Here is a 16,869-nt window from a genome sequence, read left to right on the forward strand (position 1 = left end):
AAGGCAATTTAAAATAAATAAAGAATAGTGAACAACAGGTTGAATAAGTGTACGTTATATGACGCATAAATAACCAACTGAGAACGTGCCTGGTATGTTAACGTAACATAAGAGTCAATCAAATAACTATAACATATAGAACATGCTATACGTTTACCAAACAATCTGTCACTCCTAATCGCTAAATCCCATGAAATCTTATACGTCTAGTCTCTTACGTGAATGAGCTAAATAATATTATTTGATATTTTACGGTAATGTGTTAATAATTTCACACATAAATCGCTCCAGAGTATAAATCGCACCCCCGGCCAAACTATGAAAAAAACTGCGATTTATAATCCGAAAAATACGGTACACATGTTTTTCTCTAAATTTGGCCCCCCGAGTCAAAATAATTGCCCAGGCCCGCCATAAAGTATTGACACAACTTTAAGAGGACTATGAACAAAAGACGATCCCTGATTTTCAAGACACCTGAGTTCTGTTATGCACTTCTGTGTGGTACTTGGACACCTTTTCAGCGATGAAGAAGATGAACAAGCTAATATTTCAGTTGTATGAGCTGTAACACACACCTCCCATGTATTATTACACGCTGCGGCTTGCAGGCGCACAAAAGCTGCCTTCTCGGAGGAACTGGACGGGAATCAGGGCGCACATGTGAGGCAGCTCAGCGCACACATTCCAGCCCGTAACACGCTATCTCCCCACACGCAACCGGGCACATATCAGGAGATGTTTATGGAACAGTAGACAGGCAGACGTGGAGTCTCCCAACAGGGCCGTGGCAAAGCCCCACGACGACCCCCGTGCCTTTGCCCCGGCCAGTGATTAATGTCAGCTGTCAGAACGCTCGCCCGGAGGATTCCTGTCTCGAGTGGTTGGCAGCTCCGTTTTAATCTCGCACAAGTTAAAATATGCACTTATAAACACCAGGCCTGATGGGTGGTACCATTCCCTGCTTTAGTGGTTCCAACGGGCCAAGACTTCTCAGACTCAACATCTGCATTCTTGGCACTAGTACCGCTATAATTTTTAAATATTTTCACTGTCAAAAGGCATTGCCGCAAGTATAAATAAAACAAACCTACGAATTCGAGACGATCAGGTAATTCTAATCTATAAACTATATAAAAAGACCATATTGCTGTACAATAGTCTCTTTGGAACCTTCAGTGGCTGTCAATCAAATGTGAAATGTAGCAACATACTCTTACAGTAGCTAGCGCTGCTATGGGAAGTTGAGCTACATCCAAGCTCGGCGGCTCCTCACCGCAAATTTGTTATCATTACTCTGATGACAGCCAGAGATTTATTTATTTTTATGCCTAAAAATCAGGGGATAATTGGCATTTTTCATATTTTGTTTATACAACACTATCCTAATCGCTCATGACAATTGTTATTAGTTTCTGGGATTTTGTCTATTTTCTTTGTTTCCATTTTCCGTTTGCCTTCTTTTGTCACTATTCATCCTGTCTGGGGCTGTCTTCCGCACTTGTCTCTGATTGGAAATTACGACTCACCTATTCCTGGTTGCTTTATATGCCAGCTCCTATACTCTGTACCAGAGATGTCCGATTATGGCTTTTTTGCCGATATCCGATATTCCGATATTGTCCAACTCTTGATTACCAATTCCGATATCAACCAATACCGATAAATACAGTTGTGGAATTAACACATTAGTATGCCTAATTTTGTTGTGATGCCCCGCTGGATGCATTAAACAATGTAACAAGGTTTTCCAAAATAAATCAACTCAAGTTATGGAAATAAAATGCCAACATGGCACTGCCATATTTATTATTGAAGTCACAGAGTGCATAATTTTTTTTAACATGCCTCAAAACAGCAGCTTGGAATTTGGGACATGCTCTCCCTGAGAGAGCATGAGGAGGTTGAGGTGGGCAGAGTTGAGGTGGTGGGGCGTGGGGGGGTTGCGGGGGGTGTATATTGTAGCATCCCGGAAGAGTTAGTGCTGCAATTGGTTCTGGGTATTTGTTCTGTTGTGTTTATGTTGTGTTACGGTGCGAAATGTGTTTGTCATTCTCGTTTGGTGTGGGTTCACAGTGTGGCGCATATTTTTAACAGTGTTAAAGTTGTTTGTACGTCTACCCTCAGTGTGACCTGTATGGCTTTTGACCAAGTATGATTTGCATTCACTTGTGTGTGTGTGTGAAAAGCCGTAGATATTATGTGATTGGGCCGACACGCAAAGGCAGTGCCTTTAAGGTTTATTGGCGCTCTGTACTTCTCCCTACGTCCGTGTACACAGCTGCGTTTTAAAAAGTCATGAATCTTACTTTTTGAAACCGATACCGATAATTTCTTATATTACATTTTAAAGCATTTATCGGCTGATAATATCGGACATCTCTACTCTGTACAATCCTTGCTTGACTTTTGCGTATCAATTCTACTTTGCCTCGTTTTGTTCTGCTTTGAACCTCCATGCAGCATAGCCTTCCTTATGTGCTTATGTGTCCTTTCTGTGCTCCCCCCCGCTGCTCTATATTCTGTGATTACATTTTTTTTTTTACCTGCACTTCATCTGCCATCTCTACATTCTGGGGTCAAGACGAACACAACCTTGATACAAAACGTGACACCCTTTTTAAAAAAAAAAAGTATTATTAACTTGGAGTGTATGAGAAAGTAAAATGCATTCCAATCAACATTTTCATTTTATAAAATGGGAAATTCTTCTGGGAAAAATTGGGATTTTAGTTTTCATCATTAAAACAAAGTCAATTATTATTTTTTAAATCATTCATGGTAGAGGGAGGAATTGAACGCTCAATGTGTTGCTAAACATGCCTCATGACAATACAGGAGAGGTTTGTATTTCCAGTAGGGAAGGGATTCATATGCTCTATTCCTGGGCGGATCTCGCATAAGAGGATGAGGGGGGGTTAATCATTTTGCAAAGTAGTCTGCTAAAAAGAGGGAAATCACCACTCTACATAGCAACTGACACTGTGGTCAACGTCGGAATTGCCATACGACCAATTTACTACTGCCACCTGGCGGCTAAAGTGGACAGTGCACCCTCCCAATTATTCACACTTTGTGAGTCAGGTAAACAGTGACGAATGGGGCCATATACAGTATTTTCCGGACTATAAGGCACACTTAAAAGCATTTAAAAAATAAAAAATAAAACTCGACAGTGTGCTTTATGTTCCGGTGCGCCTAATGTAAGGAATACGGTTGGTTGAGCTTACCTACCTCGAAGCAATTTTATTTGGTACATGGTGTAACGATAAGTGTGACCAGTAGATGGCAGTCAAACATAAGAGATAAGTGTAGGCTGCACCGCTTGATGTGCTTCAACATACAAGTATTATTATGGTGTGTGTATAAGGTAAGACATATTATTTGGCGTTTTGTTTCGCACTATTATGCAAAAGCAACTTTTCTTACCTTCTGGTACCCGCTGATCTGTATTTGGGATCTGCATAAATCCTGGAAAATTGCGCGCTACCGCCTTCGTAGTCGATAAGCGTTTTCTTTTTCACTATCTTCTTGTTATGGGACATTCATCCTTCGCTGTTGCCATTTATAATATAAAGTAGTGTAAAGTTCTTACTTATATCTGTCAGTATACTCGCCATGAAAGCGCTAAAACATACCGGTATAGTGAGTTTACATTATTCGCCCAAGGAACTTTAGTTATTAGAGTTCCGGTCGAACGGTTTTTCACAGGACACATTTCCGGTGTTGTTGTTTCCGGATGAGGAGATGCTGCTCCGTTATTGATTTAAGTAAAGTCTGAATATCATTAAAACAGTTAGCTCCATCTTTTTGACACTTCTTCCACTCCCGTCCTTGCACGCTACACCGCTACAACAAAGATGACGGGGAGAAGACGCTGCCGAAGGTGAGCCACGTAAATAAGACCGCCCACAAAACGGCGCATCCGGAAGCGACTGTCAGAAAGCGGCTTGAAGATGATCTGTAAAACATAATCTATGCAACTTTTGACCAAAGAACCACCATTAGATGTTATGTAGAACAGTGTTTTTCAACCACTGTGCCGGCGGCACACTATGGTGCCGTGAGATACAGTCTGGTGTGCCGTGGGAGATAATCTAATTTCACCTATTTGGGTTAAAAATATTTTTTGCAAACCAGTAATTATAGTCTGCAAATTATGTGTTGTTGTTGAGTGTCGGTGCTGTCTAGAGCTCGGCAGAGTAACCGTGTAATACTCTTCCATATTAGTAGGTGGCAGCTGGTAGCTAATTGCTTTGTAGATGTCGGAAACAGCGGGAGGCACCGTGTAGGTAAAAAAGGTGTCTAATGCTTAAACCAAAAATAAACAAAAGGTGAGTGCCCCTCAGAAAAGGCATTGAAGCTTAGGGAAGGCTATGCAGAACGAAACTAAAACTGAACTGGCTACAAAGTAAATAAAAACAGAATGCTGGACGACAGCAAAGACTTACTGTGGAGCAAAGGCAATGTACATCCGAACATTACATGACAATCAACAATGTCCCCACAAAGAAGGATAAAAACAACTGAAATATTCTTCATTGCTAGAACAAAGTAGATGCGGGAAATATCGCTCAAAGGAAGACATGAAACTGCTACAGGAAAATACCAAAAAAAAGACAAAAAGTCACCAAAATAGGAGCGCAAGACAACAACTAAAACACTACACACAGGAAAACAGCAAAAAAATCCAAATAAGTCACGGCGTGATGTGACAGGTCGTGACAGTACACCTACTTTGAGACAAGAGCTATAGTGATGCATGCTTGGTTATGGTTTAAAGTCACATCCAACAATTGCGACAACAACTTTTTACTGTCTACTGAGTTCCGTTTAATGATTTCTGCTGGTGGTGTGCCTCCGGATTTTTTTAAACGCAAAAAATGTGCCTTGGCTCAAAAAAGGTTGAAAAACACTGATGTAGACCAAAGAAAAGTGTTTTACATTATATTATTATTATTATTATTAGCCTTTATTTAACCAGGTAAAATCCCATTGAGATCAAAGATCTCTTTTCCAAGGGAGACCTGGCCAAGAGGGCAGCAGCAAGGTTACATTAAAAACAGTAAACAAATACATAAAACATCACATTTACGACATTAAAACTTGCTCACATAACACATGTGCATACAGACAAGGTAGACTTCAGTCCTTTCACAGAAGCTTTAAACTCATTCAATGTAACAAGGGTTTGAAGTTTAATATTGGATTGTAGGTTATTCCAAGCCTTCGCTGATGAAAACCTAAATGCTTTCTTGCCCAGTTCAGTTCTTACTTTGGGGACGACAAATTGCAGAACATTCATTGAACGAAGATTGTGTCTTCCTTGTTTCTTTGTTAAAAGACAAGACAGATAAGATGGAGTGATACCCAGAATGGTTTTGTAGATGAAAACATACCAATGATTGAGGCGTCGAGCACATAAAGATGTCCAGTTAACCATTGAGTATAACACACAATGGTGAGTAAGGGGAGCGCAGTTGGTGATAAATCTCAGTGCCCCGTGGTACACACTATCCAGCTTGTGGAGACAACCAGCAGTAGCATTCATGTACAACACATCTCCATAGTCAATAACAGGTAAGAAGGTTGTTTCCACCAATTTCTGTTTCACAGTAAAAGAAAAGCAAGACTTGTTTCTATAATAAAATCCCAGTAAAAGTTTCAGTTTTTTTACAACATACTGAATGTGCTCCTTAAAACTCAAGTGGTCATCAATTAAAAAATCCTACATATTTAAAAGCACATACTAACATAATTTGTTGCCCATTTCTTGTTAAAATGTTCTCACACAGTGCTGATCTTACAGTTTTTGATGTGGTAAAGAACATACACTTTGTTTTCTCTGCATTTAAAACCAGTTGAAGATAGCAAAGTTGTTCTTGTACTCTGTCAAATGCATGTATATATATGAAAAAAGATCAAAAATAGACCATTCATCGGCAATGCGCCTTATAATTCGGTGCGCCCTATGGTCCGGAAAATACGGTAAACACCAGTCCTACTGGATGTATGGAAAGCAACATTTGGGCAATGATCTGATAAAATATCAGCATGTATCAAACATACTTTTATTATTTGGTAGTGTGAAATCTTAGAAAAAGGCTTGATCAAGTACAATTACTCCGTATGAAAAACCGAAATAGAACACGGGCTGTCCTGGAGATGAGTTTGTCGTAATTTAAGATGACACCGGTGCGATCAATTGATTCATTTTTTGTTTTTTTTGTCTTCTCAGTCCTCAAGATGAGAATCAAGGAGGTGAAGAAGGAGAAAGGCGACAGGAAGCTGATTGCGGCCCAGAAGAAGAAGAAAGTCTTAAAGCAAGGCGTTCTGCGCAAAAAGGACCTGAAGAAGCTGGTGCTCTACATCAAGAACGGCGCCAACTGCCCGTGCTCGCAGCTGGACACCCTGGGCTCCAACTTCCTCATCATGGGCCGCAAAGTGGACCAGCAGCTGCTGCTCATGTCCATCCACAAATGGGACAAGAAGAGCAAGGAGCTCAAGTTTGCCATCAAGTACATGAAGTCCCATCAGTGCCCAACCTACCACACTGTGTTCCAGTGATGCAGACCACCCATCCATTCTTACTCCACGCATTCTTCAGTTATTTTTACAAATAATACAACCTTGATTCCATAATCCCGGAAAACACGGTCTCCGATGTATCTAAAGGATGGTGAAGCTTTTATTTGCATAACACGGGAAGGAGGTTACAATGTTTGTGTATAATGTTGAGGAGGAGCCTGTTCTCATGACAAGTTAGTAGGACTTTAGCGGAATTAGTTAAGGGTGTCCCGTTATGATAATGATATCGGATATTGGTTTGATATCAGCAAGAAAAACAAGTATGGGATGATATGGGCTTGCATGTCAAATGTGTGACATGATGTCCGATACAAGCAGTGCTTTACTTGTGCAAAGGTGGACAGCCAGTTAACATCTACATTTCCTCCAATAAGCCCACATGTTTGATTTGTTCTTGTATTGTAGTCAAGTCATTGACAAAAAAGGTAATTATGGTAGGATATAAGCTACTAGGACAGTGGTTCTTAACCTGGGTTCGATCGAACCCTAGGGGTTCGGAGGAGGTCAAAACACACCCGACTCATCATGTATATAAAAACTTCTCCCTATCGGCGTATTACGGATACGGCAACAGCAGAAGTCACACTGATTTGCAGGTGTGTAATTTGTTGTGAGTTTATGCACTGTGTTGTTTTTTTTCTTTGAACAAGGTGATGTTCATGCACGGTTCATTTTGTGCACCAGTAAAAAAACATGGTAACACTTTAGTATGGGGAACATATTCACCATTAATTAGTTGCTTATTAACATGTAAATTAGTAACATATTGGCTCTTAACTAGTCATTATTAAGTACTTATTAATGCCTTATTCGGCATGGCCTTGTTATAACCCTAACCCTCTAACCCTGGCCCTAACCCTAACCCTAACCCTAACCAGATAACTCTAAATTAAGTCTTTGTTACTTAGAATATGTTCCCCTAGTGTCCAAAAAACTCTAAATTAAGTCTTTGTTACTTAGAATATGTTCCCCATACTAAAGTGTTACCAAAAACATATAACTTTGTCTTGAATTTGAAAAAAAACAACATTTTATTTTTCACTAAAGAAGGGTTCAGTGAATGCGCATATGAAACTGGTGGGGTTTGGTACCTCCAACAAGGTTAAGAACCACTGTACTAGGAGCTTGCAGCTACACAACAGCTACACACACAATAGCACACAAGCTAGACATACATAATCAGAGTCCTTAATTTAACAATATTAAAGTGGAACTGCATTTTTTGGAAATTTTGCCTATCGTTCACAATACTTATGAGAGACAACTAGACAAGAGGATTTTTTTTGCTTTCTAACATGTAAAAATCCGCTGTAGGTGGCTAGCAATGCAGCTAATCGGTTCTGCCTCGAAATCACTTTAAAAATGCTTTCAAAAACCGTCAACAATACTTCATTTACGTTCCGTAACCTGTATAGTAACCAAGCGGTAGCAACATTGTTATTGTAAGAGCGAACACAGAGGAACTCTTTTTCTATCGTAGTAACACATCGCCGTGCTACGGCATTAGCCGTAAAAGCTAGAAAGCGATAAGTTAGCTTCTACGTGAACACGAAACACGTTTAGTAGGGGTGTAACGGTACGTGTATTTGTATTGAACCTTTTCGGTACGGGGGTTCCGGTTCGGTTCGGAGGTGTACCGAACGAGTTTCCACACGGACATATTAAGTAGCGTAACGCACGTTGTGTAAACAATGCACACCGGGGCACAACACACGGCATGCTAGCAGCTAACGGGCTACGATAGACTGACCATACGTCTTCTTTTCAACGGACATGTCCTCTTTTGCGGAGCTGTCAGGGCAAAGCTGTTTTTTTTTTCTTTCAAACTGTCATTGCTCAAAACATAATATTTAATCAAAATCAATGTTATTATGAATTATTGACCTATCCAAGGTTCCGATTACTTCACATCAAATATTCCACTAAGAAAAATATTTTTGGTGGAAGATTTTGCAAATTTGTTAAATAAATAACCCAAAAATATATATTTTGTTGTTTTCTTACTGTACCGAAAATGAACCGAACCGTGACCTCTAAACCGAGGTACGTACCGAACCGAAATTTTTGTGTGCCGTTACACCCCTAACGTTTAGGTTTGTAATGCACAACACTGCGATACGACACCAATCTGTACTGACTGAAAAACATGAACAATCGTATTACTGTATCTGTAAAGTATTAGCCCACGTTTCATCTTTTGTTTGTACACAGCTAGCCAGACAGCGTATGTACTGTAGTTGTAATAACACACATGGCGTGCTGCGTGTATCATGATCAATATTAAAGTGACTCACTCGATGGACAGTTGTTCATTTGGTCCTGCTGGCCGGGGACTTTTCCTGTTGATTTGGGGTAAGCAATCCATTTATGTCGAAAAAGCTTGGCTCCAAGTTCCATATTTATAGCGTCAAAATCGCTTTCATCCCCATCTCCCGGCTTCCGTCTGCTCCAACGTCTTACTTTTTGTTTGTGCTGGTTTCTATAAGCAGCAGTACATTTAGCTTCAAAAAGATAAGGCTTTGAATCCACATTTGTCCATGAATAGTCGTCTTCTCTATCTGTTACCAAGTCTGCTATTATTAGAACACACACCCGTGTTTGATTCCGGAAGTAGGAACACACATTGTTGCTGATAGTCGGACGTGCGCTGCTATGGAAACAGAAATCAACGCGCGGAAGAAATCAGTCCCAGGAAAAGATTGAAATGATAAAAATACAGTAAATATCGTACATATTACATATTGTTATAATGTGTCTGTTACTACATTATATATATATACTTGTAAGTGTGTATATACAATGTTGATGGAGTGTTTTGAAGTTGTTTTAGAGGGCTTTGAAGGCTACAAAGCTGACTCCCATTAGCCGCATCTTTCAATCATATCTAAAATCCTTAAAAATGTTTTTTTTTTAAACTCTCATAATAATTGTGAACGATAGACAACATTTTAAAAAAGTGCAGTTCTCCGTTGAGTAGGGATGTCCGATAATATCGGGCTGCCGATATCATCGGCCGATAAATGCTTTAAAATGTAATATCGGAAATTATCGGTATTGGTTTCATAATTATCGGTATCAGTTTTTAAAAGTAAAATGTATGATGTTTTAAAACGCCGCTGTGTACACGGACGTAGGGAGAGGTACAGAGTGCCAATAAACTTTGAAGGCATTTCCTTTGCGTGCGTGCCGTCCGAGTCATAAAATATCTACCGGCTGTTCTCATCACGAATTAATGCAAGGCATACTTGGTCAGCAGCCATACAGGTCACACTGAGGGTGACCGTATAAACAACTTTAACACTGTTACAAATATGCACCACACTGTGAACCCACACCAAACAAGAATGACAAACACATTTCGGGAGAACATCCGCACCGTAACACAACATAAACACAACAGAAGAAATACCCAGAATCCCTTGCAGTACTAACTCTTCCGGGACGCTACAATATTTTTCCATAACTTGAGTTGGAAAACCTTGTTACATTGTTTAATGCATCCAGCGGGGCATCACAACAAAATTAAGCATAATAATGTGTGAATTCCACGACTGTGTATATCGGTATCGGTTGATATCGGTATCGGTAATTAAGAGTTGGAAAATATTGGGATATCGGATATCGTTAAAAAAGCCATTATCGGACATCTCCACCTTTAAGGTCTAAAATATTTGTCAATATAGACAAGTATCAAATAATTATAGTTATGTAATTATAACATATACAAAATCTCCAAGGCAGAAGTGTATTACAAAGAATCCAGTAACAAACGTGTTCGCATAATTTAACACACTGCATCATGAGTTTAACTTAATGAATTAGTGTGGCCACTAGGTGTCACCAAACTCAAATCAATTACCACTCCACTTAAACTTAAAGATAGCATAACTCCATTCCAGGTGGTTATTTATAAATAGGTTTGTGTTTTTCATATCTACCATTGTTCTCTGTTTGAGTAATTGCACTCGATCAAGCCTTTCTTTATTTAATTCCAAAATACAAAATAATACAAATATTCTTGCTGATATTGTAACAGATCAATATTGGTATCAGCCAATACTAAATACTCCGATATCGGTATTGTATCAGTTGGGACACCCTTAGCGTTAGTGCACCTTTCCTTATTTATGAATTTTAAGTAACAAGACCTGCCTGTAATCTCCCAAAAACTGGACACACGTGCCAACTCAATTTTAAAATCAAGGCTAAATGAAAGTTCTTCATGTATGTTGAGTTATTACATCTCACTACCAGAGGACGCCTCTCTCACATTGTGCTACGGGAATTTACGAAATTAGGATCAGAGCTCGCCTACGTAGTCTTCTCTGGAGTAAGACAGTTTAACTTGAGGACTTTCTGTGCTTTTCATGTCAAATTGTAAATATTCAGCTCTTCGATATTTGCTTCTAGGCTTTTACACAAAGGGTTATTATAGTGTGAAGGGAAATCTTTTTATTGTTGTTGACTAGCTGTTTGACACGGTTTTTCACCTGGATTCTGGCCCAAAAAAAAAAATCTATTTGAGGTTGGTTGTCGCATTCTCTTTGTGGTTGGTTGTCACACATACGTACAAATCCATACATAAAGGCGTACAAATGTGTTTAATATTACTGGGGCTTGCTCGGTTTGTGTTTAGATGAGTTATGTCTTGTCAACTTTGACAATGCAATCACATTTTCAAATGTAGGTCTTCCTTTCTGCTTGTTAAAAAAAACATTTGTTGCCAATTCAAAATAAGACTGTGCCCGAGTGTCTATGACAGTTTATATAACATTTTTGTTATGATGCATTTGATAATAATAGATACGCATTTCAAGCCAACACTTTAAATGTTTACGCAGCTGCCTAACTTTCCAAAGTGTTGCAATTCTGCCTTTGAGCACATAAATTACGGCCATTGTAACACTTGCACACACATTAGCTTTGTCTGTCGTCAGCTAATGATAGCGATTTAGCTGCTTACTGTATGTTCGCTATCAATAAATTTCCTGTATATCCTATCATAACAACAACATAACTGCAAATTGTTAATTGCTTCTTTGGGACGGACTTGTGTACCTGAAAGTCAGACTGATTCCCCGGGTCGGCAAGCAATTTTAATTCGATGCAATTAGCAATGGTGAAAAATATGGACTAAAAAAATAATGTTAAACAAATAATGGAAACATAAGCTAGCCTGTGCACTGCAAAAAGTCAGTGTTCAAAAACAAGAAAAAAAAATTACAAAAATTAGGGGTATTTTATTTGAACTAAGCAAAATTATCTGCCAATAGGACAAGAAAATTCGGCTTGTCAAGACTTTCCAAAACAAGTAAAATTAGCTAACCTTAATGAACCCAAAAAATACCTTAAAATAAGTGCACTTTTCTTGGTAGACAAAAAAAGAGACCTTTTTGCTCAATATGTTGAAAAATATTCTTAAATTAAATAAATGCTAGTGCCATTATCTTGACATAATGATATGCGCTCGGCATCATTATTTAATTTTTTTCATGCTTGAAGTAAAAAAATTATTACCGTATTTTTCGGAGTATAAGTCGCACCGGAGTATAAGTCGCACCTGCCAAAAATGCATAATAAAGAAGAAAAAAAACATAAATAAGTCGCCTTTTTTGGGGAAATGTATTTGATAAAACCCAACACCAAGAGTAGACATTTGAAAGGCAATTTAAAATAAATAAAGAATAGTGAACAACAGGCTGAATAAGTGTACGTTATATGACGCATAAATAACCAACTGAGAACGTGCCTGGTATGTTAACGTAACATATTATGGTAAGAGTCATTCAAATAACTATAACATATAGAACATGCTATACGTTTACCAAACAATCTGTCACTCCTAATCGCTAAATCCCATGAAATCTTATACGTCTAGTCTCTTATGTGAATAACATTATTTGATATTGTACGGTAATGTGTTAATATTTTCACACATAAGTCGCTCCTGAGTATAAGTCGCACCCCCGGCCAAACTATGAAAAAAACTGCGACTTATAGTCCGAAAAATACGGTACTTTAAAAAAAGTAGTTTTATACTTGTGAGTGTTGATGACACAGTTTTGCATCAGTTGATATTCTAGTTTCAAGCATGTTTTACTCAGTATAGGTCATAAAATATCAGCTACAAGCTGTAATATCTTACTGAGATCATTTAGGACCAAAACCCTTAAAACAAGTAAAACACTCTAACATAAAATCTGCTTAATGAGAAGAATTATCTTATCAGACAGAAAATAAGCACATATCACCCTTATTTGAGATATTTAATCTTACTTTGATTTCAGTTTTTGCAGTGTGATGTTTTTGTTATATTTTTTTGCTTTGAGCAAGTTGCAAACAGCCCCTTCAAGCTTCAATTTAATACAGGTGTATACAGTGTGACAACTAACCTTGTTCTTCCCTTCTACCGTAAAATTCCGGACTATAGACCGCCAATTTTTTCCTACGCTTTGATTCATGCGGCTTATAAAATGTATTCGCTGACGGACATAATGCAAATAGTTTTTATTAAACACATGCAAATACACTAAGAGCTACTTTTCTCCTACGCTTTGATTCATGCGGCTTAGAACATTTCTTTACTGACGGCCATAATGCAAATACTTTTTATTAAACACATGCAAATACACTGAAATGGTATGTTATAGTTTGTGCTATGGCATCATTTTTTGTGTTTCCTGCTGTTGAACCGGAAGTACAAATGCCGGTCCGTCTTCTAATCGTTCATACCGTTTCTACTCGTATTGATTCTTCATTCATCACTCCAAGCAACGTTTCTAAGTTTCACAATACAACTAAAACAATTCATACTTACTGAACTGTCTCATGTGTGATGTCTGTAGTGTTTTTGTTTTGGCGTTGTTAGCTTTAACTAATATGCTAAGACTTTCCCGAGTGTCATTACAACGGCATTCTTTTTGTATCGTTTCAGTTTCACAAATGCCTCAGTAAATTGCCCAAAACGTCACCGTGGAGTTATTGCGTCTGTTTAGTTGATTGGAGATGCCTGTTCCTTTTGATCAGCTGTTTCACTGCCGTCTTACAGGCACCGTTTCAAAACAATTAAGGTATGTAAATAAAAATTTACAAAATCTTTCTGTGTAAATAACTCATATCACAACATATATATCTGCGGCCTATAGTCCAGTGCAATTAATATATGGAAAAAACAGTTTTATTTTTTATTTAGTGGGTGTGGCTTTTATACCCGTGTGCTCTATAGTCCGGAAAATACGGTACATTTCAGGTAAATAATTGTTATATAATAAACATAATAATAATAATTGGTATGTATTTCACAAACACACATACATTGCTGTGCTAAAACTAAATAAAGTGCATTTTTTTTAATGGTTTTCTCCTAAATTTGTACACTATTTAACAACAGTGTGTGCACACAGTCAGTTAAAATGACAAATAAGAGCTTAATCAGTCACAATTTCAGGTGAAATCATGTTTGATTATGTAATGATTTTTGAGGGAGGGTTTTATTTCTTTTAAATTGCAGCTACAGGTTTGACTGTGCAATGGGCCGTGCAGCACAAATGTCCCAGGAAGAACCCAAAAGTAGACATAAATGTAATTACGTGCAAGAATTAGGTAATTCCGTCACGTAGACAATTAGGAAACCGTTTCTCCCCATTGGGAAAGAAGAATAGCAGAAGAGGAAGACAGAGCGCTGGGAGACACATCGACTGGATGATATTGGCACTGACTAGAGAAATGAAAACTTCCACATTTTCTAAAATGGAAGAAAGAAAGAATGTTCCTTACAAGAAGACAAGTAAAGAGACTCTGGACAGAGCCAACAATCTCAGCGGCACTCGATTTTTTAAATGAATTCTCTCTTTAAATGTTTCCTTTTTTTGTACCTTATTATTATAATTTGCTTCTGTGGTATGAAAGCAGATCTCATACTTAAACACATACAGTACATACTTAACGACCAAATTCACTGTTCTTGTCGCAATAAAAGATGAAATTTAACCTTGACTATTTTTTATAATCAGTTGCTGTTCTGTTGTTTTTGCAAAATGTAAATGAATAAAGTATATTTGATTTTTTTTAAGAATATTGCTTGGAAGTGTGTTATTATTTGTCTTATCTAACCTTTTGGTGTCTTGCACGACTTGTTTTGTTTTCTGACAAGCACACTGTAGGTTACTTGGTGGTTTTCATGCATTCATCCTTATAAATGCGTCCTTCACAAATAGTGGAGCAGGTCCCCCTGGGGGTGGATGAGTGGGTGAGTGGGGTGCGATACCAGGGGGGGGCTTGTGTACCCCAGGGAAACATGCCTTTTTTTTTTTTGACAGAGCGCATGTAGCACTTGGCGTCTCCATGACTACGGTGGCAGACGAGGAAAGACCAGTGTGTTGTTTTCTTTATTTTTAAGAAGGCTAAAATTAGAGATGTCCGATAATATCAACCTGCCGATATTACCGGCCGATAAATGCTTTAAAATGTAATATCGGAAATTATCGGTTTCGGCTTTTTATTATCTGTATCGTTTTTTTTAAGTTTTTTTTTTTAGTTTTTTTTATTAAATCAACATAAAAAACACAAGATACACTTACAATTAGTGCACCAACCCAAAAAACCTCCCTCCCCCATTTACACTCATTCACACAAAAGGGTTGTTTCTTTCTGTTATTAATATTCTGGTTCCTACATTATATATCAATATATATCAATACAGTCTGCAAGGGATACAGTCCGTAAGCACACATGATTGTGCGTGCTGCTGGTCCACTAATAGTACTAACCTTTAACAGTTAATTTGACTCATTTTCATTAATTACTAGTTTATATGTAACTGTTTTTATATTGTTTTACTTTCTTTTTTATTCAAGAAAATGTTTTTAATTTATTTATCTTATTTTGTTATTATTTATTTTTTTTAAAAAGGACTTTATCTTCACCATACCTGGTTGTCCAAATTAGGCATAATAATGTGTTAATTCCACGACTGTATATATAGCGGTATCGGTTGATATCGGTATCGTAATTAAGGGTTGGACAATATTGGAATATCAGATATCAGCAAAAAGCCATTATCGGACATTCCTAGCTAAAATATATGCAGAGGTGTACTTATAACAATCTTACAGACAAATGCTACTGATACAAAATATTTCCTTCTTTTTAAAATGATTGCTGCGTTGCAATCACGTGACCTTGAGCCACTTCCGAGTTTCAGGTGATGGTCTAGAGCAGGCCCGTTTAGCTTTTCAATCTGGCCCGCCGGACATTCCCAAATATTTTTTTTGCATTTTTAAGATGGAAACTGTAGCTGCCATTATGATGTGCAGTGATGTTTTCAAATGACCGTAAGTCTTGAACTGTACGAAGTATTTCAATGGTTGGAATCTGCGCTTGTGCATGATATACTAGTTACTATGGTAATCTACATCACAGCAGCTCAGACGAGGAACCAAGCATTGTGGGTGGGGTGCGTTTCCACTGTTACGACCGGGTCGCATGGTGATGCAGGGTTTGTTCTCCCCGGATGCAAATGGACGAATCCGGACACGACTTGCAGGTAAGGACATGATTTAATAGTAAATTAACACAAAACAGGTACAAAACAGAAAACCAACCGACGGAATAAGGTGCCGATCGCACCTGAAGCTAAGGCTACTACTTAGCAGGGGCTAGGAGACAAGCAAAACTAACGTAACAGTAGCGTGACGCAAATAAAGAAGCCAGACCGACTGACTGGCAAAGGCAGGCTTAAATAATGTCAGTGATTACAGCGCGTCAGGAACACAAGAGGCAGGTGAAACCAATAAGTAGCCATGGTAACAAACTCAGAGGTGCATAAACAGGAACTTAAGGAGTCCAAAACAAACAGAAAACACAAAACATGATCCGGACTACGGATCATGACATCCACATTGTGTTTCCAGAGCGGCTAGCCTGAAATGCGGGTGTCAGGGACAGACGTTGAAGGAGATTTTTTAAAACAAAGTTCTAAAGCAGGGGTGCTCATTACGTCGATCGCAATCTACCGGTCGATCACGGAGGGTGTGTCAGTCGATCCCCAGCCAGGCATTAAAAAAATAGTCCTAAAAATGAGCGATCATAAATCTTCACTATGACGTCACTTTCGTCAATTGATTGACATTCACGGCACCCGAGGGTCTTCTGAGATGACGCTGGCTGCTGCCAGCTCATTATTAAGAAAAAAATACAGACAGGATGTAGGCGAGAAACACTTTTTATTTCAACAGACTCTGGCGCCGTACCTGTCGTCAAAACTCCAAAGATCGACTGCAC

At 38.4% G+C, this 16,869-nt stretch overlaps 1 protein-coding gene across 3 annotated transcripts in view; it reads left to right on the forward strand.

The window, feature by feature from the left end:
* The window catches only part of sfrp5 (secreted frizzled-related protein 5), a 62,438-nt gene extending 47,776 nt beyond the window's left edge, over positions 1-14,662 (forward strand). For all 3 annotated transcript variants that reach the window (XM_062058185.1, XM_062058186.1, XM_062058187.1), the window contains one exon: positions 6,239-14,662. In XM_062058185.1, coding sequence (XP_061914169.1) covers positions 6,239-6,567 — 329 coding nt within the window. In that variant the 3' untranslated portion in view covers positions 6,568-14,662. The remainder of the gene's footprint in view (positions 1-6,238) is intronic.
* The last annotated feature ends 2,207 nt before the right edge of the window (positions 14,663-16,869 follow it).

This window comes from Entelurus aequoreus, linkage group LG09 (genome assembly GCF_033978785.1).
Source record: "Entelurus aequoreus isolate RoL-2023_Sb linkage group LG09, RoL_Eaeq_v1.1, whole genome shotgun sequence".
NCBI classification, from domain to species: domain Eukaryota; kingdom Metazoa; phylum Chordata; class Actinopteri; order Syngnathiformes; family Syngnathidae; genus Entelurus; species Entelurus aequoreus.